General features: G+C 57.1%; 2 protein-coding genes across 2 annotated transcripts in view; one reads left to right on the top strand and one right to left on the bottom strand.

The window, feature by feature from the left end:
* The window catches only part of LOC144936320 (LON peptidase N-terminal domain and RING finger protein 1-like), a 30395-nt gene extending 14589 nt beyond the window's left edge, over nt 1–15806 (top strand). The window contains 11 exon segments of the mRNA XM_078863418.1: nt 224–342; nt 1155–1277; nt 2373–2549; nt 3156–3354; nt 4194–4287; nt 4832–4946; nt 5270–5391; nt 8126–8281; nt 8634–8796; nt 10356–10508; nt 12135–15806. Coding sequence (XP_078719544.1) covers nt 224–342; nt 1155–1277; nt 2373–2549; nt 3156–3354; nt 4194–4287; nt 4832–4946; nt 5270–5391; nt 8126–8281; nt 8634–8796; nt 10356–10508; nt 12135–12290 — 1577 coding nt within the window. The 3' untranslated portion in view covers nt 12291–15806.
* Nucleotides 15807–16011: 205 nt separating this feature from the next.
* PAICS (phosphoribosylaminoimidazole carboxylase and phosphoribosylaminoimidazolesuccinocarboxamide synthase) lies at nt 16012–25810 on the bottom strand. The gene is made up of 9 exons (XM_078863340.1): nt 25567–25810; nt 21121–21306; nt 20502–20680; nt 20074–20253; nt 19556–19669; nt 18824–18907; nt 18464–18653; nt 17934–18092; nt 16012–17289 (listed from the first exon to the last, which is right to left on the bottom strand). Exons 1-9 carry the CDS (start codon nt 25574–25576, stop codon nt 17114–17116), a joined length of 1278 nt encoding a protein of 425 aa, XP_078719466.1. The 5' UTR covers nt 25577–25810; the 3' UTR covers nt 16012–17113.
* Between the last annotated feature and the right edge of the window lie 61 nt (nt 25811–25871).

The following is a 25871-nucleotide window of genomic DNA, read 5'->3' as shown; positions in this document are numbered from 1 at the left end:
AATTTGCGGTGCAGCGTTCCGGACTTTCGCCGGCTGCTGCAACGAAGCTGCTCACGAGAGGGATCGGCGTCGCGTTGTCTCACCGGTGCGTCTCTGCTGGTGGTGTCCGTGTGGTGTCCGTGTGGTGTCCGTGTGGTGTCCGCGTGGTGTCCGCGTGGTGTCTGCGTGGTGTCCGCGTGGTGTCCGCGTGGTGTCCGCGTGGTGTTTGTGTGGTGCCGTGCAGCTCCCGGCGACTCGGCGCTGCTGTGCGTGCGGGCGCGGTGCCACGCCGCCACGGGCCACTGGGAGGCCGCCCTGCTCGACGCGGAGAACGTGTGTCGGTTGGAGCCCACGTGGCACCAGGTGAGCCGAGTGGTGCCAGTGTGGGGTAGGAGGCTGGAGGGGGGCCAGGGAGGGGGGGCAAACACCGCACAGCGAACCGTGCCAACGGCGCACCGCGTACTGTAGCGACACCGCACAGCGAACCGAGTTTCCGACTCAGTGTGGTCAGATTTAGGGGGATGAGGAGTGAGGGGGGGGGGGGGGCGCGGCTGGGAGGGGGGTAAGTGGGGGGCTGGCGGAGCGTGTGGCACGACCCGACATCAAAACGCTCTCGTGGAATGCGGCGTACATCGATGACTCGTTTGTAAACGTCGAAGAAAGCGGGGGCACGGCGGTGGCACGGCGGTGGCAACTGCAGCACACGCGGAGATTCATGTCCAACGTGGAAACCCGGGGAGGGGGGGGGTTCTCCGAGCGTGTCTCGAATGACTGTGTGGCCCTCTGTGTCTGCGCATCTGTGGGGAGCGGTGGCGTCGTGGTTTGCTAATATCAGTGGCGAGTAGCTTGTCCTGGGCCTCCCCCTAGCCTTACATCAGCACCCAGTGCAGTGAACATCCACTGGGGAGACAACGGTGGCCAGTCGTGGTGCCGTGCCAGCCTTAATAGGTGCTCGCCAATACCACTTGACTCAAAGGCCTGTGAAGGTTATCCAGGGGATACATGTCTTCTGTGTGTTGACTGTGGTTGTACGTGTGCTGGCCAAATTCTGGGGGTGCCCGGATCCCCACTGGGGCTGTGGCCCTGCTCTGCAGGTTGTTTGCACAATCCTAACGAGAGACGTGTGTGTGTGTGTGCCACCATGCCTGCCCCCCCACCCCCATCCCTTCCTCCAGGGCTTCCTTACGAAGGGCCACAGCCAGGAGGCGCTGGGCCTGCGCGAGGATGCCCTCACTGCCTTCCTGCACTGCCTGGCGCTGAGGCCCAACTGTGTGGAAGTGAAGGCCTGCGTGGACAAGGTACTACTGACATGCCGGAACGTTCCGCCAAGACTGTTGGAGCAAGTGCTGTTAGCGAGCGCCAGTTAAGGCCGCCACTGCTGATGTTGTCACACCGCACCAGGCACTTCACTTTAGACTGAGTTGACCGAGGGGAAGCCCACGACCGGGTCGCCGGGTTTTGGCAGTGCAGCGCGCCGAGCGCTGCGCCACCGCTCCCACAGATGTTGAAATACTCGCTATTCATGTCGCACAATTCACGACAAAAGCTCCCACATCTCAGCGTGACACCTCCAGATGTTCGAATGTATAATCGGCGATGGGATTACATTCACGTGCGTTAAGTAGAAAAAACACCCCATCGGGAATACCTCAATGAGAACAAGACCAAACGGAACAGAACGTGAATAACATGAAATTCCAAATGATTTTGTGACGCTGCAGCTGCATTAGTCAGTGGTGCACGAGCACAATTAACAACAATCTCGCAACGAACCTTATGGCGGGACCCCGGGGTCCCGAAAAAACGGAAGTCAAAATCGTAATGAATTGACTTTTGGCGAACCCGTCCCACCGCGCACATAAACGCCGCGACCCACCTGGCGCGGATCACTCTGTTGTCATGTCGTCCAAGCGCATCGTGTAGAGCTCATCGAGAGGAATAGATTGCTGTGTCGTTCGCCTTCAACAGACATAACATGACGCTGCAACGCAGTTTATGCGAGAGCCGGGGGCTTATGGGACCCCGGGGTCCCGCCATAAGCGTCAAATGCTTGACATCATCATCGGCCTCTCTGACGCCGGCCATGCCCACTGCTTGCAAACCCCACCTACTTCTCCACTAACCCCGCCCACTTCTCCACTAACCCCGCCCGCTTCTCCACTAACCCCGCCCACTTCTCTACTAACCCCGCCCACTTCTCTACTAACCCCGCCCATTGCTCCACTAACCCCGCCCACTTCTCTATTAACCCCGCCCACTTCTCTACTAACCCCGCCCACTTCTCTACTAACCCCGCCCACTTCTCTACTAACCCCGCCCCTGCTCGGGAAGCCACTCCCCCCGCTGGCCCCGTGCCCTCTCTCTGACCGCGTGCGCCGCGTGTCGCCGTGCAGCTGCTGGCGGAGCTGCTGTCCCCGGCGCTGCAGCGCAGCCCCCTCGACTTCCTCCAGAGAGAGCTCGGTCGGCCGCCCATCGCCAGCGGCACCGCCAGCGGCACCACCACGGCTAGCACCACCACCAGCAGCAGCAGCGGGGAGCTGACACTCGGCAAAGCAGCGCCAGAGAAAGAGGTAAGAGTGCAGCGCTGCCCTCAGACTGCCATGCCCCTCCAAGCGGCCCCCCACCCCTCCTCGCCCCACCACTCCAAGCTGCCCCCCTGCCCTCCCATCCAAGTCACACCCACACCACCCGAGTTGCCACCTATTCAACCACCTATTCAAGCCGCCCCCATCTGAATCGCCACATCCAAGCCATTGCCCTCCCACCCCGAGTCATCCCCTATCAAGTTGCCCCCCCGCCCCCACCTCAAAAATCACCTCCCACCACCCTCCAAGCCACCGCTGACCCCCAAGCAATCCACGTCTATGCTGCCCACTCCAAGCTGCCCAGTCTGAGCACCCCCCCCCGCGACCCACCCGGGCTGCCCGCACCCCCTCGGTTAGAGTCCCGAGGGTATACGGCGGATCGGGGCTACCGTCCCGGGCCCCGCGCTTGGGGGGGGGGGGCGCATTTCGACGTCACGTTGTCAGACGTAATACTTCCGGTTTAGTTTGAAGGCGTCGCGAAGCCCACACTGTGTGATTTGCCCCGGGCCCTGCACACCCCCTATGGATGGCCCTGCCCAGGCTACATCAGCTGACCATAGCTTGCGTCCTTCCCTTCCTCTCCCCGTGCAGGATGGAGCTGGCTGCTCGGAGGAAGAGGAGGAAGAGGTGGACGACGGGCGAGCGAGCCTGGTTGACGAGGTGCCTCTTCAGAAGAGGCTCAAGCGGAAATGCTCGGTGGAGGAGGAAGAGGAGGGACCAGAGGAGGAGGACGGAACTGGGAGGTCTCTCCTGTCGCTCGGCAGGCCCAGGAAGCTGCTGAAGCGATGTGGTGAGCGGCGGAATTAAAACGATGATTTAATTTCAAGCAAGTTGCATGGTGTCGTGTATTTGGGGGTTGAGTGGTGGTGCAGCGCTTCGTGCCACCGTGCCTTTAACCCAGCCCTCTGGCTAACATCAGTGGTGAGCGATGTCCAAATGAGTGCTGGGCTTGGTGAAGTAGCATGACCTGATGGGGTTTTCGAACCCACTTTTGCTCTACTGCCATCTGCTGACCACGTCAACCCGGCACAGTTTTCGAGTCTCGCGAATCTCTACGCCATCCACCAACCCTGGCACACGGCAACGCGTTGGATCGCAGCCACTAAAGAAACCCTTGCGTGCACGTACACCACGCTCGCGCGGTACTGCACCGCACGATGGTGGGACGGGGTTGCGCTCGTCACGCGCACCGCGCTGCATCGTAGACCGGGGGGGGCGGGGGGGGGTGGCGGCGGCGTCGTAGCCGTCCAGAGTCGAGTGGCCCGTGCGTCGCTCTGTTTTCCCGCGTCCTACAATTTAATTGGGAGCAAGGGAGACGCTGGAAAATCGGCAACATGCCGACCGCTGCTGCGGTTCAAGCCGCTTAGGCCCCCCCCCCCCCCCCGGTGGCCGTGGGTGGGTGCTGGGTGGGCGTGCGACTTTAACTGGAGGGAAGGTGTGTAGCGGGGGAGGGTCGGCGTCACGTCGGCATTGCCGCGCCGGGTACACGCGTGCCGCGTGCTGGTGGGCTGCGACGGCGCGGTGGTTGGCGCCCTGCGCCACTAACCCGGCGACCGCTTGCGGCCAACAACTGGCCGTGGGCGACGGCACACGGGCGACCTTTGACGCGTTCGCTCTTGTTCCCGGCAGACTCGGCGAGCGAGTGGGGAACATCGCCGGCGCTCAGCGCCGTCCCCCCGGCTCTCATCGACCCCACGGACATGGAGTGCTCGCTGTGCATGAGGTGCGTAACCACGACCGCCGCCGAACCATCACCGCGTAAACCAGGACTGTAAATGGGAAGGACGCAGAGGGGGAACTCGTAAATGGTCCACATCGTTAGCAGGAGGGTCCTGCCAGGTTTTCGGATTCAGGGGGTGGGGGCGATGATCGCTTTGGACGATGCCCGTTGAGTAATTAGTTGATCGCACAGGCGCACGCGGCGACGCAAGCTGCGTTGCGGCGCGGATACGCGTACCCGTACGCCGTGGCGCGTATGCCCTGGACGCTGTCGTGACGCCTGTTGCCACGGCGCGTTGCGACAGCGGGCGCCGCGGCTGCTGTACCGACCGTCGCGGTGGCTGTGGCCGTATGCGGCCATTTCGGCAGCTGTTACGTCGGCCGCCACGGTGGCTGCTGCTGTACCGACTGTTCTCTTGACCGGTCGTGGTGACGGCTATCGATCGCGTTGGCGGCGCTGGGGTGTATCGACGCGACGTGTCACCGACCGCTAAATCGATTAACCCCCGACCTTTCCTGCCCGGCCCCCCGTCGTGCTCGTCGCGCAGGCTGCTGTACGAGCCGGTGACGACCCCGTGCGGCCACTCGTTCTGCCTGCGCTGCCTCGAGCGCTGCCTCGACCACAACCCGCGCTGCCCGCTCTGCAAGGAGACGCTCGCACAGGTGCGCACCGCCCCCACCCCGCGTGACGTCATGCCCCGCCTCCCTCGTCCCCCTCGTCCCTCTGTGTCGCCCCCCTACATCCGCTGGCCGTGGATTCGTATTGGGAGGCCTTCGATCCGCTGGTGGATTAAGAATGGTTGGAACTTTTTTACTGCAGTAATTGGTAACCGGGCTGAGGATCGTCATCTCACTGCACTTGCGATCCTGGTTTGTGACTCGCAGGTTGGTGTACGTGACGCTCACGCGTGTGTGTGTCTGTGTGTGTGTGTGTGTCTGTGTGTGTCTGTGTGTGTCTGCGTGTGTCTGTGTGTGTGTGTGCACAGTACCTGGCGCTGCAGCGCTACAGCGCTTCCCACCTGCTCGAGGAGCTCGCCGCTCGCTACATGGCCGAGGCGCTCGCCGAGCGACGCAGCGCCCACCTCGACGAGATCGCCGAGATGTCCAGGTGAGGTCACGACCTCCACGCACCTCCCGCTCCTCCCGCTCCTCCTCCTCCAGGCGTGACCGTCGTCCCTCGTGTGGCATCCGCCTCCCCACTCGGCTTTCTCTGTTCGTTCCTGCCCAGTGGCCATCATCCGCACGTCCACTCCACATTTCCTTCACATCCAGGCTCACCGCTTCGAACCACCTCGAAGGCTCCACCCTGGCACTCTCCATGTTCGTCATCATAATCTTTATAAGGTCTCTATGTAAGTCCGTGGGACTCTTTGCAGATCTATGGGTATCAATGCAGGACTATGGGTCTCTTTGTAAGTCCGTGTTTGTCTCAGCCACGTGACAATCATTCCTTACTCGCCCCCAGGCAAGAGCACTGCGCTGCTCTTTGCGTTGCTCGTTGTGAGGCCACGCTATCGCTCCCCACCGCCGTTAACAACCACTCTGGGTGGCTGCCATCGCTGTGCGTATTATGTCACTGTTCTGAAAACCTGCCCTTGTGACACATTGTATAACACCCCCTTATGAAAGCATGTGCCATCACCCTCGGCGTAACAGCTCTCGTCACAGAATCATTCATCACATTGGGGTTTTGCAAAGCGCAAATGAGACCTGGTAACAATTTTTGCCAGATAGTTATATAACTAACTTGCCAGCCATTCTGTAAAGTGATGTGTGTGTGTGTGTGCCGGACGGCAATGCTGTGGTGGGCAGTGCCGTGGGGGGAGGGCCAACTTAGATTTGCTTTTCCCTTCATGGCGTTTGTAGCCACCACAGCGACCAAATGGGGGCTCTGGACGGGTGCGAGGGGCTGGTAACTCCTCCACCTTCAATAAACTACCACTAAACTACGATGCAAAAAACGTATTAAGCTTGTGCCGGAGGCCTCAGGGGGACAGGCGTCTATGACGTCTGCTGGCCAAGCCCCATTTGGCAGAGCCAGGAGACTGAATCCTTACCCTCGGGGCTCCTCCAGAAACAACAAAAGGCCACTTTGGATGGCCACGTGGAATGTTCGAACGCTCACTGCGGAGGAGAGGCTGCCACTCCTCTGTCAGGAGCTGGACCGGTACCGTCTGGATCTCTGTGGTATTCAGGTCTGGTGGACCAGCTCTGGCTCTTGCCACCATGAGAGGTAGACAGTCCTCTACTCGGGGTCGGAGACTGCAAAAACAACAGGGAGTGGCTCTTCTTTTGAACAAAAGAATGAAGGGGGCATGGAAGCGTGGCGGTGAGGTGTGGGAAGCTGGAAGCCCCAGGCTACTTTGAGCTCGCCTTCCCATCAACCATAGGCGAGGAGGGGTGGTCGTGGTTACTTATGCCCCCACCGAAGACGAACATCCGTGGAGGGATGCAGGCAAGGCCAGTGGCATGGTCTCAGCTAGTTGATGAAAGTTGCAAACGAGAAAAGCTACCTGGTCTGTTGCCCTGCATGAAGCTTCAGGTCTTCTCGGCCACAGTCATTCCCTCCCTTCTCTACGCTTGCGAAACGTGGACCCCCCTAATGGAACATATTTGCCGGTTAGAAATATTTAAGCTGGCCTGCCTACAATCTATCTTGGGTTTAACCAGGCTGGATTGTGTGAGGAGTTCACATATTCTTGAAAGATCTGGAAAAAATTCCATCGATGAGGTCCTCCGGCAGGCAAAGCTGCGTTGGCTGGGTCATGTAGCCCGCATGCCCAGCCACCGCATGCCTAAACAGCTTTTGTTCGGCCGGTACGAGGGGGCTAAACGGGCACGGCACGGGCTAGACAAGAGATGGAGTGATGTGGTACAACAACGGAGGGGGGAGGAGCGAAGCTCACAACAACGAGCGGAGCGCCGGATGACTAAAGCGCAGCCAGTTGGCACAGTCGGGGGCACAAGTGGTGCATCAGCCAGTCATCTCAGTCAATCGACCCTTGGCACCTGGGTCTGCCCCGTGACCTCCTGCCAGCGGGCAGTCGACAATTCACGTGGCCTCAACGTGTACATAGCCTGGCACAAGTGTGGCGTCACTGCCACTTGGTGGCGAATGGCGGTTGTTGTTGATGTGTTATACCGGGTGTGGTGCTGGCCACCCACAACCTCGTGCGCCGTGCCGGCCTTCATAGGTGCTCGCTAACAGCCTTTGATCCGACGGTCTGTTGAAAGCTATACAGGGGATCTTTGTCTTTGTTATCTTGAGCTTACGATGAGATTGGGTGAACGGGTGGCAGGAGCGTAGTGGCGGAAAAAAGGGTTCGATTCACGACTTGGGCACCTCTCTACGTAGGAGTTTGTACGAGACGTTAAATATTCCGTTGTGCTTCCTCGTGCGCGTAACAACACGATGAGAATCGATCGTCAGGTGCATGATCCACACGCGTAGAACCCTGCGCACGAGCAATCGATTATTTCCACTTCATGCAGACTAACCCGGTCCGACGCCACCTCCCGGCGCGGCAGCCGAAACGCTGGCTCCGAGATTTTTAAATTCCCCTTTGGTGCCTCCGTCCACTCGGCCGCATAAATGGGCAACACCACAGTTGGTCTCCGTTGAGGCCAGTTTGCCCGCGGTGGGGTAAAACGTGGCAACTCCCACCTCTCTCCAAGACGACAACGTCCGTTCGGCGTGGAAGAGTAGACCCAGAAACACCCTCCAGAGCTCCCTCTGGTGAAGGCCCCTTTCCGCCAACACGGAGACGCGCACCAGCAAACAGCGCAGGGCTGCACCGCGACCTCGTCCAATACTAACCGGGTGGTGTGGTGCGGTGACGCAGCTTCACGCAGGACGTGCCGGTGTTCGTGTGCACCGTGGCGTTTCCGTCGCTGCCCTGTCCGCTGCACGTCTTCGAGCCGCGCTACCGCCTCATGGTGCGGCGCTGCCTGGAGACCGGCACGCGGCGATTCGGCATGTGCCTGGGCAACGCCAGCGGGTGAGTTGCGCGTTGGCGGCTGCGGCGCGGCCGTCACCGGTGCTGCGTTGCCGGAAACGTCGTCGACAAATTGTTGCCACCGTCTCTGTCATCATCATCATCATCATAGCCATTGCTATAGTCGTCATCGCGTTGTTGCCGTCACCACAATGTGCGCGTGTCGAACTTCGTGACGCGCGTAGCCAACCGTGCTAATCACATCGTTGGCATCACGTTCATAATTCATGAGTGTTATTATTTTCCAGAAGTAAGTTTTGCGCAGAGATCGGGTGTCTCGCCTTCCCGTGGCCCCCTGATCCCCGGTCCTCGGTCGCTGATCCCCGGTTCTCTGTATCCCGCATTGCGGTTGCAGCTTCGCCGAGTTTGGCTGCATGCTGGGCGTCCAGAGCGCGCAGCTCATGCCGGACGGGCGCTCGGTGGTGTACACGGTGGGCGAGCGGCGGTTCCGCGTCGTGCAGCGAAGCCATCGCGACGGCTACAACACGGCCAACATCGAGTACCTGGAGGACGTCAAGGTGAGCGCCGGGAGATCCGGACGGAGAAACGCAACATCGGGCACGCAAGTGCGTGTGGGCTCGATTCAGAGTTATAACAACAGCAATGATAATAGCAGCGACGCACGCAGGCAACAGGTGGTTCACAGGCAGCAAACGGTGCGATCGTGACCAAAGGATCGGTTCCTCCCAGCGTGCCTTGCATGTCACGTGACGTCGCCACCGGACTGCATCCCTCTGCGGTCGATAACATTTAGTGCCACTTTGCGGGACATCAGCAGAGGGTTGTCCCATGGTTACGTACTCAGAGTTCCCACCGCTGTCTTGGGACCGTAAACAGATGATGGCTTCTGAGTCCATTCGAGCTCAAATCCACGTAAAAAAAACCCTCCCGCATTGAGCCCTTCCGGCTGCTTTTAAAACGTCGCCTTCCCATAAACCACCGCCGGGCCCTAAAACCCTCGCCATGAACTGGCAGCAGGTGGTCAGTGGGAGGGGGGGCACCATCAGACGCAGATGTAGTTGCATTGTTTTGTGCTTTTCATGTATTTCACGAGTGGCTGCAGCCCACTAATTGCAAAGCTCTGTGAGGCTGTGAATCACAACTGCACCTGCGCCTGCCGGGTGTGGGGGGGGTGCTATGGAGATGCTAGGGCCATGCCACGGCTGTCAACGATGGCTCGAGAGGGTGGGTGGGGGTAAGAGGGAGGTGATGGAGGTGGGTTCATGGGTTGGGGGCGGTGGGGGCTGTCATGGGGGAGGAGGGAGTAAGAAGTCTTGGCTCTAGACTGGTCTGCCCCCCACCCTGCCCCTTCACCACACACATCGTCAGACGAGAAAATTAATCCCGAGATTATATTGCATAATTAACGCAGATTACGAAGTTACAAACAGAACCAAACACACGCCTTTGCTATGCAGAAACGAATCCAATCTTCTTTGTTTGGCGGCGGCGGCGACTGAGAGATGACGCGGCCTCTACGATGGGTGACATCGATCAAAGAAGCTTGCGCTGCCGACGCTCCGAAGTGGGAGTTTAACTCCCGCCGGGTCCCTCCGTGTCGCGGACAGAGAATCTTTCCGCGCCCGACATCATCACGCCGAAGCATAGCCCTCGCGATGGCTGCGGCCGCTTAGTCCACCGGCCACCTACGCCGTGGCGGCGCGTGCCGGGCAGAGTAGTCCAGCGAGGGTTGGTGACTCCTCCTTGACGCCCCCACGGGATACTTTCTGCTTGAAGGAGTTGGCAACGCCGCCGCCGCATGCTGCCGCACCCGGCTCGCAGCACCCAGCGTACCTATCGCTCTATGGACGCGCCTTCCTCTTCGCGCGCGCGCCGCTTACCCCAGTTTGCCAGCGACCCGCGAGAATATTTTTCGTCGACATATTAAGCCCTGGGCGTGACCGTCCATTTTTCACCGTCAAACCAGAGGTGAATTAATCGCCGCCACGGGGCGAAGCGGCGGCAATGGCGGTCGCGTTGACGCCGCTCATCGCCGTGGGGCAACGCCGGCCGGCGCTACGCGGTGGGGGAGCTCGTGGCCGGCGCGGCTAACGGCCGACCCATGTCTCGGGCGCAGGTGGAGGAGGAGGAAGCGTACACGGAGCTGCAGGCGCTGCACGAGGAGGTGTACGTGCAGGCGGCCGCATGGTTCGGCTCCCTGCGCAGCCGCCTACGCAGCCAAGTGCTGCTGCACTTCGGCACGCTGCCCGCCAAGGAGGCCGACCTGCAGGTGAGGGCCGAGCAGAGGCCCGCCGTGCCACTCGCCTCACCGCTCGTCCATTCGCTCACCCGGCGACGTGTTCCACCACTCGCCCCACCACTCGCGCCACCGCTCATCCCCCTCTAGCCGTGTCTCACCGCTCACACCACCTCCCCCTCACTACTCGGCCCGCCACTCAGCACGTTTGCTGGCACTGATAAACACGTTATCTCGATGCCAACTGGGAACACGTTACATCATCGTGCGGTTGCAATGAATCACCCCGAAAGATCGTTCCGTGCGGCCAAGAGCCAACGGCGTCCCGGCGGCCGGCGCTCGGCCACGGCGCTCCTCCGCCGTCCACTCGGGACTGGAGCGTCGCTCGGTCCGCTTGGCCAGTGGAGATTTTCCACGTGCGCACGAGATTTCCCACCTCCTAGAGCATTAACAGGCTCTTGGGACAGGTGCTGTTAGCGAGCACCTATTATTCGCTCCTCCGATAAGGCACGGTTGGCTACGTACGGCGCAAAAGAAGTTCAACACACATACATAAGAGCCGGGTGGGTAACAAGTGCCACGCCCAGATGCCTTTGTCTCCCTTGAACGATGACCGCTGATGTTTACACACCCACACCAGTTACCGGCCTATTCGCCACTGCGAGCCGAAATCGAACCCTGATCACGAGGTTCATGGCACTGTGCGCTAACCGCTGCACCACCGTGTGTGTGTGTGCACACACACGTGAATGTGCGTGCGCGAGCGTTAAATAAGAAAGCAACCCAAAGCGGTCTCGTGTTTGGGAAATAAAGGGCGAGGGCCGTGTTTAAAGTCTGAGTCAGCGGTGCACATTCCACATTCCCATGGCAGTGGAAGTCCATCCACAGTCCATAAAGTAGCCGACCGTTGCCTTCTCACAAAGTGTTTCTCGTTTTGTCTTTGCCGGCGATTTGCCCGGTGCCTTGACCGGGATTTGAACTTCCAAAACGTCACATTGCGAGCCAAGCGTGCTAACCACTGAACCACCCGGGCAAGATAAGCAACATTCAACGAATAAAATACATATGCGTAACAAATTAGAAAGACAGTACCAAAGTGTATGCGGCGAGGGGTTAGCGCAATGCGCTCTGAATCCGTCAGGCAACCCGAGTTTGATTCCCGGCTGTGGCCAACATCAAAGTAATTTGTGATATCCTGGCTCCTGCTCCCCCTCCGTGTTCCTGGCCCCTCACCAACTGGCACCGACCGGCGTGATTCAAGTACGGCCAAACAACCCACGTGACTGAGTGGGTGGGCCTCCATCCAGCAGTGGAGTTGACAAAGGGGCTGTGATCTCTCTCCTTACCGAGCGTACGCAGCAGCGAGCCAAGAGTGTGCAACAACAAAAAACTGGCGCCTGCCAAATCTGGCGACTCACACCTCCATAAACTTTACGAATTATAAAGTTTGCCCGTTATGTAATGTTACGAGCGCTTCCTGCCATACATCAATTCGACTGCGTGGGGGGGCGTCGCCAGCTGTCGGCTTTTTATATTTTTTTCTGGGGCGTCACCGCGGGGGATCAAGTAAGGCGGGAGTGGGGTTTGCGGCGGTTTCTCCCCACACCACGCCGGTCACCGAACTAACGTCCGCGTCCGCTCACTCCCTCCGCGCCACAGGCGAGCGTCGACGGCCCCGCCTGGTGCTGGTGGCTCCTCGCCGTGCTGCCGCTGGACGGGCAGGCACAGCTCAAGGTGCTTGCCATGACGTCGCTGCACGACCGCCTGCGTGCGCTCAGCCGGGTGCTCGCGTACGTGTCCGGCCGCTCCCGCTGACCCGTCTCGACGGCCCCGCAACCGCCAAGCCCGAGCCACCCCCCGAGCCCCCCACCCCCCCGCAGCAATCCGCCCATCTCACCTAGTCGCCGCAGCCGCCATCGCCGACAACTGTGACCGAGGTCGTGGCAGCCCCCGACCCGGCTCAAGGTCACCACCGCCAGCGCCCCATAAAAAAACAAGCAACCAACGTGGCCTCCGACTCAGCCCTTAAACCGGCTTGGAGGTCGGAGCCGCTCTGCGAGGAGCCCCATCGCCGCTGCCCCCCACCGGCTCGGTCGAGAGTCGTCTTCCTTTCTCGACGTCTGTCCAGTCCTCTGCTGCTGTTGCTGCCGCCGCCGCCGCCATCATTGAACGGCGGAGCGGGTCACGGACGATCGACTCGCTTTAAACGGAGCGGAGAACGGAAGCTGCTGATGCCTCCACCGAGAAATGGACGCTGCCAGCTCTCGCTAACAAAACGCGCACGCTGCCGCATCCAAACTCGACCAAAACGCCCACACTGTTTTGGTCGACGAAAAAATGTGTTTACCCTCGTTTAAAAAAACCTCAAGTTATTCCGGAGGATCGAACAACGCCCGAGCGTGCATCCATCGCAGAGATGGAGCGGCCATGATATCAGCTTGTGTGTCAGGGGCAGTGGAAAGATCAAGACTGATGATGATGATGAACCCATCCCCTAGCATGATGGTTTTAATTGTTGTGCCATCTCCCCACAGACGGCTTAATCTTCTAAATCCACCCACTCAACAACATCTGACTTGGCGAACAAGGAGCTTTTGTGGGTTAGTTTTTCAAGGGCACACCCCCCCAACCCATATTGGCTTTAAACCATGACAAATCAACTGGCAGCCGAGAATCCACCGCTTCCCGCGTGCGTCCGCCGTGGTGACGAAGGGCGACACGGAAAGCTGAGATCCCCGAGTGAGCTAGCATCGGGTGCTTTGTTTCGGCTGTCGCTCCAACAGGGACGACTGACCGTGTCCTCCTCGCAGACGGCCGCCCGTGAACGCGACACGCTCCTGGCCGTGATGGAGGAAGTGGGTGGGGGGGCAGTAACCACCGTTCTGATCCGATTATAACTTTGAAAAAAAACACGGGGGTTTTCTTTTCAAAAGTTCTTGACCATATATATATATTTTTTTTTACAGCCAGCTGTCTGCAAATTTTCCTTCCACCAGGCCCATTCATAAGCCACAACCAATCTCCGTCACGCTTAACACACAATCACAACGGTGAGAACGCAACAATGAAAGGGAGCACAGGCTGCATTTTGCGGGCAGCAGGTGGCATGGGAACGCAGATAGCTGGGGTTTGGGGGGGGGGGCATGTGCCCCCCACAATTTTTGGACCTAGCAGGCGAGTCGGCCAATAGGTGCCCCCGACAGCAGCGATTTAGCGCTCCGTCGATTCAGATGGTTTTTTGCGTGTGAGGTGCCTGCGAGAATCGATTCGGGTGGTCGTTATCAATCCTTACAAACACGCGGAAACGACTCCACCCCCCCGCGATTCGATAACTTGGATGGGAGCGCATCTTGTGGCCGGAAGAGCTACATACGAGAATGATAATCGGCGTGTGCGTGGAAATGCAAGGGACCCTCGAGCACGTGATTTTACTGTGTTTTGTGGGGAAGCAGAGCAATCGATTTTAAATCAAATGTAATCCACGCGTTGCTAAACGCCAAATGGAAGCCATTACAGACCCTGTCGCATGCGTCCATCACAGGGATAGGGTGGATCGCCTCGTCTCTAATCCAGTCTTCAGACCGGGTCCTTGAGTTTTAGCAGGCCCCGATGAGCAACGCACAAACAAAAACATCAGCTCGGAATTAAAAATATATATATCTGTTGGATTGACTTCCCGTATAACACTTGTTTTCAGGGTATATGTATATACAAAGAGCGTGGCCTCGTGTGGATGAAGAATGTCTGTAAAATTAAGGTCTCCATCGGTAGTTCCGTACCACTAAATTCCAAGGCCATTCTAACACAAAGTGGTGCACTGCTTCGCTGAGAGTTCCAAACGTCTTGTTCCACGCCATCGCAGCAGGACACAAACGCAACTGGGCATTAAAAAAAATCAACTACTTCTATATGTGCAACTCCTGACGATGACAAAGATGTTGTTGACTTAAAGCTTTCGTGACTGCAGGAATTCATATTCTTTGCGTCTTTCGGTAAAGTCACGTAGATAGGTTATGTGACATTACTGAAAGACCCAAAGAAAATAAAGATGTTGTTTATGATGATGAATATGATGTAAGACCTCGTGATGAGGTGAGCATACGAAACCAAAGCTCCCGCGTCAAGCCTCCGGTCCTCACGCAGCCTCGGGGCTCTGCGCTGGCCGCTGAGATTGTTTGCTTTTGAGATCAAGGGTCAAAACAGTGTGCAGCTTTACCCAGACGATGCTTGGCCACGACCAACGGCTGCAGAGAAAAAACTTCTCTCAGACACAGGAGGGTGAAGATGGGAGAGGAGGGAGCATGAGATTATGGCCTACGTGGCCCACTTAAAAATAAGAATGAGGTTTCTCAATGTGGGGGGACCCTCACCCTGCCGATCAAAGGGCATTATACAAAAACAGAACCTGCGAAGGTTCCGGCAGAGGTGAGCGGTCGACCACTGGGAGCTCAAACACAGCAGGGAGTGTGGGACACGTCGAGCGCCAAACCTCCACGGCACAGCGTCGCATTCGCCGGAATGCGCGGTGGCCGCTGGCATCTCCAGCCGACGAGTGAGCGAGCGACCCACCTCGGAGTGGTTGAAACCCGCGACCTGTCGCGTGACCTGCACTTTGTCGACCAAACTGCGAGTTTATCGAGTGAGCGAATAAATTAAGCGAGAGCTTTTACGCGCTGTAAATATGACCAGAGCTGTTTTTCGCGTCTTGTTTCCCCCCCGATGACGTGCCGTGGCTTGGCCCGGCGTGGCTTGGCCCGGCGTGGCCTGGCACAGCTGCGTTCACGCGCGCGACCGGCGCGGCCCGGCTCGCGGCTGCAATCGGCGCTGCGCCCTGTGGTGCCGCCGCTGCTGCTTCTCCGTGCTTCCTGTAAAGGTTGCAATCTATTTATATACCGCACTCAAAAGAGAATACGTTATGCTGCGTACATTGATATTTCTGGTTTGATGTAAAAACAAAAAATTTGCGGAGGTGTGCCGTGGCCGTTTACGTGCGATGTTTTAATATCCTGGCGGTTTGTCAATGCCGGTTTTGCCACGAGGGTTCGACCGGCGGTGTCACGTATACCACACCGGGTGGGATGAGGAGGGGGGGGGGGTAGGACCGGGTAAGGGGATAGGGCCACCAGAGGAGGGGTCAAGGGAATGGGCAGGAGGTCCTAGGCAGCCCCCCGCGAACTGAACCCTCGGCACGCCGGCGCTGACGGCCAGCGCAGACCGACGCCGCTAACACTCGCATGGCGCCCGAGTGCAGATTCCAGTCCGTCCTGTTTGTTTCTCTGGCTTTTTGTATTGTGAACTTTGTTAATTTAAATAAAGCAAACACTCGAACCGCGTCGCTTGTCCGCGTGCTCCGTTCCACACTGCGTAGTGGGGATTGAGCGTAGCGGGGATTGTGCTCCGCAGGAACGAACAAAAACCCTCGACGCGTTCATCAACAACGCTGCACACCCTTCAAAACGGGCAGTGGGCCCTTCTTCAGAGCACGCAAACAAAACCACACACACACAGCTGTACAATGTCACATTTACAACAAAAATCACAAGTGGTCAGCAGCGCGTTTATTCAACGTCCGTCCTTACATTTCTGGAAGTGGTGGAGGCCACTGCCCCTTTTCCCACCTTCCCCTGGCCACACCCACCACCCATGTGCCCCGCCACCACCGGGGCCCCATCAGCGGTAGCGGCGGTGGCAGCTGCAGGATGCCGGGACTCACAAAAAAAAGGGGACGAGATGGGTGGTTTTTTTTTTAGCTGCGTTTAATGATCGTGCTCGGCGCTGGCAGTGGCAGTGGCCAAAAAAGCAAATTGCGCTTAACATCGATTCGTCGCGTTGTCGGTGCTGGATTCGCGCACAGACTTGAGCGGCGAGACGCCCGGCGTCGATCGAAATGGCAGTGTCCAACGAGCCCGACGAGATAACGCTAACAAACCGTAACAAAGAACAACAAACAACGCCGCCGCCGCATTAAACCCTCTCGGCCTGTTGTAAAGCGATTCCACCCCATCGCGATTCGAATCGTCAATCAAATGTTATACAATACAGTTTTTTTTACGTTTACTGCGAGCATAGACGCTATAGCCACCGCGTACAGTAGAAGTTGAAATATAGCACACCTTATATAAGCACAGTGCTGGTTATTGCATAATCAACGCGTGCTGACTTTCACTGGTGGGGGAAGGTTATGGACAACTTTTGCGACAAGCACATGACTTTGGATGCAAGTACAGCTGGCCTTTTTTGGAATGGCAGGGACGTGCTTATTTCCAAATTTTATTGTGCATGAGAATCGAGCACTCGACGCTCAGTATGCAATCAGTCATCGCTGCCCCCCACCAATTCAATGAACTGTCATGATTCGCAATTCGGGGGGGGGGGGGGTGGGAAATCGGTTCAATTAACAGACCGATTCTTGAACACTTGTGAATGTAGCGCCTCTAGTCGGTGCAAGTGGTCACGTGTGAACCAACCGGCAAACGAAATCGATCCGCGCGCACGCACACGACCTGACGCGTCTGCACCGTGAGCGCGAGGAATCGGCTCATCGTTCGTAGAAAACCGCCGGGGGGGGGGGGAGGGGGGGGGGAAGCAACCGAAGGTCGAGCCAGCGCCGAGCCAGACGCCCACACTTCACCAGGCACCTACACTTCCTTGGAGCCCTTGTCCTGCACCTTGCGGTCCGAGTCGAGGAGCCCGATCCAGGTGCCGAGTTGCTGAGCGCGCAAGCGGCACCACACGAGGTGGTCACTCAGCGCCAGCATCTGAGCGGCGCACAGGGCGGCCGCCTCCGGGGACAGGACGGTGCTGCACCCGAGACCTGCAGGAGGGGCGGGGGGTGGTCGTAGCGGCGCACGGAGCCGGGGGCATTAGCGCTACGACGGCAGCGGCTCAGAACTCGCGAGTGACCGGCGCGATTATTGTCGTGCCGTCGATGTATTTATCATAACGTCGCCCGTCGCACCGTGCCAGCAGCACCGTCATAGAGCGCTAGCAGTCCCAACGCATAACCCGAGGAGGACGATCGCACAACACCAGCAGCACTAACATACAGTGCGAAGAAAACGTTTGTGAACCCCCTTAGGATGTTCACATATTTTACATTTGTGAGATATAAACCGGTTTTAATTCAAAACCCTTTTGGATATATCTTAAATATCCAAACCCTTTTTGGATATGTAAGAAAAGGTCGCTTTTGATTCAAGAAGGCTGCCTAGGGTAAAACGATGTAATTTCCATAATTATCATTGGGGTTCACAAACACAGCACGACGAGTGGTGTCATATCTCGCCCGAGCAACGACTATGCAGCGCTGGTATGACCATCACCAACCACACAGCACTGGCTATAACAACACCCAACACGTCCAATAACGCCACGGCAGCGAACCGGTGCCGGCCAAGGATAACAGCGACTTTTCTGGGGGAGAAGGGGGGGTGGCTGGGTGGGGGGGAGGCAGCGTACCTCCGGGGAGACGGAGCGAGGACCACACATCCTGGGCCCCCCAGTCGGCAGACAGCGGGGGGCAGTTGATGACGGGGGACACCGTGTTGCCCGAGAGTACGGGGCCCAGCCCGTTGCTCCGCCCGGCCACCGCCACAAACACCGTGGGGATGCCGTCCGCTGCAAGCGACATCGCCCCCCACCCCACGCTCGGTCAGAACATACGGACAAATAAATACACGCACATTGCCACCTCTCTGACCGATTCATAATAGATTTTTCGGGTTTGGCCACGTAATGTTCTGGCTAAATTAATGTCGTGATGAGTCTCCTTCCATCCACGGGACGCAGCACACCAAACGAGATCGTCGCGTGTTCAAGCAGTTTAACGACGGGCTCATTATTATTGTTGTTTGTTACGGCTCGCCGGTATATCGACGAGGAACTCTCACAAACCAGAATCGGCTCAATGCAGGAGGGGGGTGTCGCTCAAAACTGCGCCGAGCATATTCAGGACGGAACCGAGATACGAGGAAAGAGTGGGGGGTCACCTTCGTAAGACGATTTGATGTCCAGGGTCTGGTCGGGGCCCTTGTGGGCGGAGGAGATGCGCAGGGTGCACGGCACGCCGTGGCCTTGGCACGCGGCGAGGATCTTGTCGCCGTGCGGCTTGTCTGACGCCGAGCCCATGATGACCACCACACGGCCCTCACCGCTCCCCCCGGCCGGCGTGTGCAGCAGCTGGTGGCGCAGGCGGCAGCGGGACGATGGGTGGGAGCAGGGGTGGGGGGCCGAGAAGAGAGCGGAGGAGTAGGTTACAAGAAGATTCACCAAGGCCAGCCTGCACCAGCTTCCCCAAGCTCGTAGCGCTCCACGTACGCGTGTGTGTGTGTACACACACACACGTGTACCTCCACGCGCTCGGCCACCCACTCAAAGTTCTTCTTGACGACCTGCAGGGCATCCGGGGTCACCACAGACAGGTCTCGGTACGTCTGTGGAATGCACACATGCACACGTATTCAGACAAAGATCCTCTCTGAAACCATACAGACTGTTGGAGCAAGTTCTATTAGCACCTGCGATGAAGGCCGACTCAGCACATGGACGGGGGGGGGGGTGTGGCCAGTACCACGCCTGGTCGCTCCAGTCCAGATATTTACATACCACCCCAGCTACTCATTTTAAGGCTGAGTCGACCTAGGGGAGGGGCCTAAGACTGGCTCGGAAAATCGTCTCTGTCTGCAAGCCGAGAGCTCTGACTCGGGACACCGAGCCCGTAGCACAGTGTGCTACCCACTGCGTCACCGCTCCTCCCCAATCACCCAATCACGCGCACAAATGCACGCACACACCCTAGCGGCAAGATCAGCGGCTCGGAGAGAGATCCCACAGAGGCGGTAGGTACAGCAAGTAGGTTACCGTCTTGACTTCAAACTTTCGTGACTGCAGCAATTCATATTTTATGCTCCTGGTGCTGCTGATCCCCAAACCTTCAGTAACAGTTTGCCTTTAGAGGCGGACTCCTTTGCCCGATGACGACCGCTTGTGTTGCGATCGAAACGTCATGATATTTGTTCTATCTACACGACTTGACCGAAATAACCACAGAAGAGGCGACTGTCGTCTATGCGGGGCGGCACCTGCTTGTCCTTCTGCTGCGCGCGGTCGCCCGCCGGCCACAGCCTCCACGAGTCGTTGTCGATGACGTCGGCGAGCAGGATCTCCTTCGTCGTCACGCTCACCCCGAACTCCACCTGCGGGCAACCGCGAGTCACCCCCGCACCTCCACTCGTGCCCCCCCATTGTTTAAACTTCCGTACCAGGAGACGGAATAAAACCGGCGACCACTCGATTGCAAGTTCAGTGTGCTCACCGATATTTTAAACAACAATTATATCAGGGAAAAGGTGTTTTACAGACCGCAAACAAACAGGAAGCTCCAGCATGCCTTGGATGGCACCATCTTCAATAAACCCCCATTCATCTCAATCAATGTCGGATTCTTGGCGATCCTCACACGGAAACTCTACGAGCACCACGCACGCAGACCCCACAATCGCGCCCGCACACAACCGCCGCTTGCCACGAAGTGGCAGCGACGTCACCACAGTGCTCGAGCCACGCTAGGTGCACCGATGGACGAGCGGAGCGCACTCACCTTCATGTCGACGAGCGTGCACACCTGCGTGGCCCACGCCCGCTCGAGGATCTCGAAGACGGCCTGCGTGGTGCGCGCCATCACGGCCACCTCGTGCGGCCCGATGAGGCGGCCGGCCGGGGCAAGCTTCGCCGCCACGAGCTGCTCCTCCGACCACTGCGGGTCGTTGTTGGCGTCGTCCTGGCGGGTTTTCACGGGAGAGGGGAGATGAGAGGGGCGAGGGGAGGGAGGAGATGAGAGGGTGAGAAGGCAGCGAAAATTGGCGAGACGAGAGGTGAGAAGGGAGAGAGGAGATGAGAGGGGGGGGGGGGAGAGAGAGAGCAAGCAGGGGAAGAGGGGTTTGAATTGAACAGTCCATCAGGCTCGCGAGCGAGCGATCGAGTCGGTTAACGTTGCAGGCGGCGGCGAAGAGAGTCGGCGAGCGTCACCTTGAAGAAGATCTCCAGCTTTGGGGAGGCGAAGCGGAGCCCCTCGGCGACCCCCGGGTTGCGCTTGAGGAAGGAGCCCGTGGCCACGCGCCGGCACACCCACTCGATGGGCACCATGTCGCAGCGCTCGGCCAAGAACGCCGTCTTGCCCTGCGCCTCCACGAACGCCGTGCGGATCCCTGCGCCACGGGCGCCGCCGCAGACACACGCGGTGGGGTTAGCGCGCCGTGCCATCAAGTTTGATTCCCGCTCGCGGTCAACGATCGGCGACGACAGTCTGAACCTGTCCTGGGCTCTGCCCCTAGGTAGACTCGGCCTTAAATGAGTATCCTATGTGGTGCGCAAACATCACCACTGAGGAGACAGGGGGCCGGGTGTGCATGACAGAAGTTGCATGACGAAGTTGAACAGATGGCTTAGAGGAGAATGTTTCACAAGTTATAGAAATCACATTAAAAGTTAAAATTTTTTTAATAATGTCAATCAAGCCATCATGAGATGCGATGGCGGCAGGCGATCGAGACTAACACAATGGAGTGGAAATCAAAGGAAGTCAACACGCCCACGAGATAGTGCGTCCGCCGCGGAGATGGAGCAGCGAAATCGGCTGAGGCCGTACCAACGGCGTTCAGCAGGGCGAAAACGGCAGACGTGGTGCGGTTGGACAGCGCCGCCTTGCCCTCGAGGTGGTCACGCCGCGCCGCGTTGCCCGCCGTGATGCTGTCGCGCGACTGCACGAGCACCCTGCCGGGCTGCCCGTCCACGGCGAACACGGCCTTCGTCTTCCCCTCGGCCAGCTTCTCGCCTGCGGAGGAGCGGGGAGAGTTTGTGCGGTGGCCTCCACCAACACTCGCGACGGGACGGCCCCGGGAACAGCACGACGCTGGCGGCGTGCCCGCAGTCCTTGCCCCAACTGGTCCGCCGGTCACATGACCTCCTCCACAAGCTCCATCACCCGCAACAACAACAACCGCCGTTCGCCACGAAGTGGCAGTGACATCACCACGGTGCTTGTGCCGTGCTAGGTGCACTTGGTGGCCACATGAAGTGTCAAAGGCTCGCTGACAAGTTCCATGGGTTGACTGACTTACTGGCAGATGCACCAACTCTGCTCTCCACTGTGCCAACTTGCTACATTTTAGCCGCCTTGCACTCTGCTCGTTGCCAGCGTCGCTTCTCTGCCTCAGTTGTTGCTGGAGGGCAACTGCTTACAAATGCCCAAAAGCATCCTTCACAAGCCTCCTTGATAGAGGCCAATCTTGACACCGCAGATACCAGTAATCGGCAAATCAAATCAGCTGCACACCCTTCTATACCACAGCAGCCCATCTCTTCCTTAACCCGTGCTAGACACTTTTAGTCCCCTTTATCCGGCCAAACTGAAGCTGCTTGGGCATGCGGTGGCTGGGCATGCGAGCTACATGATCTTGCCAACATAGCTTCAATTGCCAGAGGAGCTCACCGATGGGAATGTGTCCACATCTCTCAAGGTACACAACGAGGAAGCAGACAACCACAAACACACACCTGTGTGAATAACACAATCCTACAAGCGCATGTGCATGTACAAGCAACCGCACTGGAAGGAGCTGCGATATGGCCCGGAATCAATGAGAATGCAAATTAACAAAGAAACTAATGATTCTGGGATCTGTGCACTCCCATCTCCTGCGAGCTGGCAACCCCAGACAGAGCCAGCCTTGTGTGAGAAGGAGCGCGCGTGTGAAACCCTGTATTTAGGGTGATTAGACCGTGAAAAAATGAATGCCCTCGGAGACAAAACGTTAACACTGAGAAGGCATTCTCTCTTCACGAGGGATGGCGGGCGCTGCCAAGCAGCCTGGGGAGATGAAGCATAAATACACACGACGGCCTCTGGGTTAACGGTCATCACTGTACAACATCGCACATCGGACCGCCACACATACAATAAGGAATTTCAACTGCTGGCTTCAGGCCATCAATGGGTGCCTTGCCACCCTCGTTCCGGCAGGGAGATGGCTTTGCCCCTCGCCTATGGAACCGTGACAGAGTCGCGCACGGCCGAACGGGATTTTGGACGTCAAAAATAACGACCAGTCTGAAAGAAGACTGGCTGGTTCCAGCTGAGATCCAGGATTCAAATCTCGGAAGCCACTGCCTGCGATTAAACCGGGTCCCTCAAGTGTCGCAAGTCGATGGTCACAGCTCAATCACTGATGAAAGCACAAAAGAGCATGACATTCGATTTGGTTCCACATTTGATTTGGTTATACGAAAACTCACTTGAGCGTTCAAAAGTATTTGGTTTCACTCTCACGCGACGATCATTGCGCTGTTAGGAGGGTGGCGGGGAGGAAAGTGCAGCCCAGAGTTCACTTGAAGGACAAGGGACCTCAGAGGTAGCTCCTTCATATCCGCTTCCACGGGCCGTTCTCTAAACACAAATGGGTGGCATTGCTCCGTGCGAGAGTTCCGAATGTATTGTTTGTAGCGTGACACGATGTCCTGCAAATAATCGTGGGTAATATGGTGGACAAATATAAAAGTGAAAACAAGTCTGCGCAAAGGGGGGTGGGGGGGGCGCTGGTTTCCTGATGAACACAACACGTGCTCGCCGTTGCGCAATCGTACGCAGAATAAACGAAACCTTGATGATGGAGAAGATAGAGACGATCCAGACTTTGGGTTCAATTGTTTGTCTCCTGCATCTGTTTGCTTTGTTTTCAGCAAGCCCAAACAAATGCAAACACATGATAGAACTGCACTATCAGAGGCGAACGTTTTTTTTATATTCTTTGGGTCTTTCGGTAAAGTTCAGAACTAAAGTGTGTGCACCCGTAATCTTGCAAATAAGTAATCATTCTTGCAGCATTTTATATAACATGTTCATCCATATCAGGATCATCAGCCATGGTTTATCCACTGCTGGATGAAGGCATCCTCCAAGCCACCGCCGTCCACCGCTCACGACCCTGCGATGGAATAAAAATCAGAGCACCCACACGCGAGATGTTTCCATCACTCCATCTCCGCGCTGGATGCCCTACAGGAGGTGTTCCTTCCAGTCCTTGGGCTGCCACTCCATCTCCAGCCTTGACCATCCGTCATCGTCCCTTAAAGCCATGGCGCGTCCTGCCCAAGCCCTGATAGGCACTGGATCATTTAGAAAACCGCACAGAATTTCCGAATTGGCGGGAAAACAATGTATCATCTCCGCATGTTTTACCCGGGGTGTGCTCCAGCTTACAACGCATGTGACACCAGAGCAAGCTTGACAACCTCGGACTTGCATTGCAGACACTTCAAAACATGTGGGTCGTGATGAGCGATCACAGTATCATCATCAAGTGCAACTGGTTCGTGAAGCAATTATGGCTGTCATTTCTGCTGGAAATAACGTGCCCGCCTTTCTCGATAAGGGAGAAATGCTGGTAAAATAGCGCTGTGGTGGACGCACAGCAACGAGGTGACGTGTTCATCCATGCTGGGATGGCCGTGGCCGTGGTACGAGCCAAACTCTTGGCTTTATTCCATAAATCAGCCATAACTTTAAAAAATTACAAAGATAAAAAAACGATACCCCCACGTGTATGTAAAAGTGATATTGACGACCGCGTTGAGTTGTTTTTTATTGTGCATCACCACTACCGACGCAGCATCACAAGTACCAGATTATTGTTTTATTTACTCCGAGGAAATAAGCTGTGTAACATCCTCCCCTGCAGATGACCAGGTTATATTATGAATGACCAGGTTATATTATGAATGACCAGGTTATATTATTAATGACCAGGTTATATTATGAATGGACCCCGACGCTCCTCAAGATGTTGGGCTGTTTTCCTCTCGCTCTGTTCCGGCTCCCAACAACTCTTGTTATCCACTCTCGCCAGCCTCTATTTGTGCGCAATGAAGAAGGGCCATGGCCCAAAACGTCGCGAACTATGTTTAGTTTAAGGCCGCACAGTGTTCCTGGCGAATGTGTCGAGTCGACACGTTTGATGATCCCGAGTTAGACAAATTATCTGCCTAATTTGTGGAATTGCCCTGCAGCAGAGCACGCGAAGCACAAATCTCCGTATTGTGATAAGGGATCTCACCCCCGCCCCTTGTATTATAGACATGGCATTGGCCAAACATCCCAAATGCTCCTGAAAATGCGTTGAGATTCGGGGAGGCTAATTACATCCATTATTTTAATCACGTCTTAAAACGTACCTATTCATTCCACGGGTTTTCCCCGTAACTTAAGATTTAAAAAAAAACAATCTTGACGTCGAGATTAGACTACCACCGTGGCTCTGCGATTCGCTTTTTTTCATGGTCCTTCGTTTTAGTGAAATTGTGGGAGTAGTTATTATCAGCCGTGTCGCTTAGTTTGTATCAATATTAGTGAGCGTAGGTTTGTTTTTGCGTACTGCGCTTTGAGATACTTCAATATGTAAGGCGCTTTTTTTTTATAAAAATAGATTGTTGTTGTTATTAAGCCGTCGCACGCATTTCGTCATCCCAAACTCTGCGATTTGCGCTGCTTTTTCGGCCACAACGGATTCCTTGCCGAGACGTCTTCACACGCGAGCCCACAGTTTTGCTTTGCAGTTGAATTCACGACTTTGCTCAAGCACGATGTTCCCATACAACAGCAGCATCAGCACAAGACATTGGGGGGCACGGCCTCTCCTCCATCCTCACCACATGTCTCATCTCATGCCATGCCCCCACCATTCGAAAGCCTTGCCCTGCGTGGGCTGGCATGGGCTGGCATGGGCCCTAAAACCACCAAATGCCCCATTGTCCCACCCTCCTTGCAGCGAATCGCTGTTGTGGTGGTCCGCACATAAAGTAGGCTGCCCACATCGCCCCCATCCGAGAGCTGGGCACGCTGCCCTCATTCAATGCCCCAATTCCATGCAATGCCAACATCCAGTGCCCTGCTTTGTCAATTCCGTAATCCAATGCCCTCATCGCATGCCCAGCTCTTATCGAATGCCCTTCAATCCCAACGCTCTCGCATCACGTGCCCACACAGGACTGAATGCCCTCACTCAATGCGCTGCCCAACCACCACCCCCACACTCTTTACCTGCCGACATCGCTGCAGTCGTAGAGAGCGCGTGGAGAGCGGGGACACCGCGGCGGTGAGCAGCAGCGGCAGCGGCGTCGGTAGGACACGATCACACGAGGTAGGAGGAGGAGGACACGATCACACGAGGTAGGATGAGGATGAGGAGGAGGAGGACACGCGGCACGTCGTAGCCAGTCTGCTCAGCCAGGGCCCGGGCCTCCTTCCTCGTGGCTCTCCCCGCTGCCCTCAGCCCCTCCCCCCTCTCCACCCCACCCCTCCCCCTCTTAACGAATTGAAGAAAACTCCCAAAACGCGAATACCTC

Source organism: Lampetra fluviatilis, chromosome 15, assembly GCF_964198595.1.
Source record: "Lampetra fluviatilis chromosome 15, kcLamFluv1.1, whole genome shotgun sequence".
Lineage (NCBI taxonomy): Eukaryota > Metazoa > Chordata > Hyperoartia > Petromyzontiformes > Petromyzontidae > Lampetra > Lampetra fluviatilis.
This window is presented reverse-complemented; position numbering and strand designations above follow the sequence as displayed.

Excerpts from the sequence above, each read along its gene's own strand:
- PAICS (XM_078863340.1), bottom strand. Across the intron at positions 18,654-18,823 it reads GGGTGGCCGAGCGCGTGGAG|CTGCTGCACACGCCGGCCGG; the intron begins GTACACGTGTGT and ends CTGCGCCACCAG. Across the intron at positions 18,093-18,463 it reads CATCAAATCGTCTTACGAAG|CGGACGGCATCCCCACGGTG; the intron begins GTGACCCCCCAC and ends TGTCGCTTGCAG.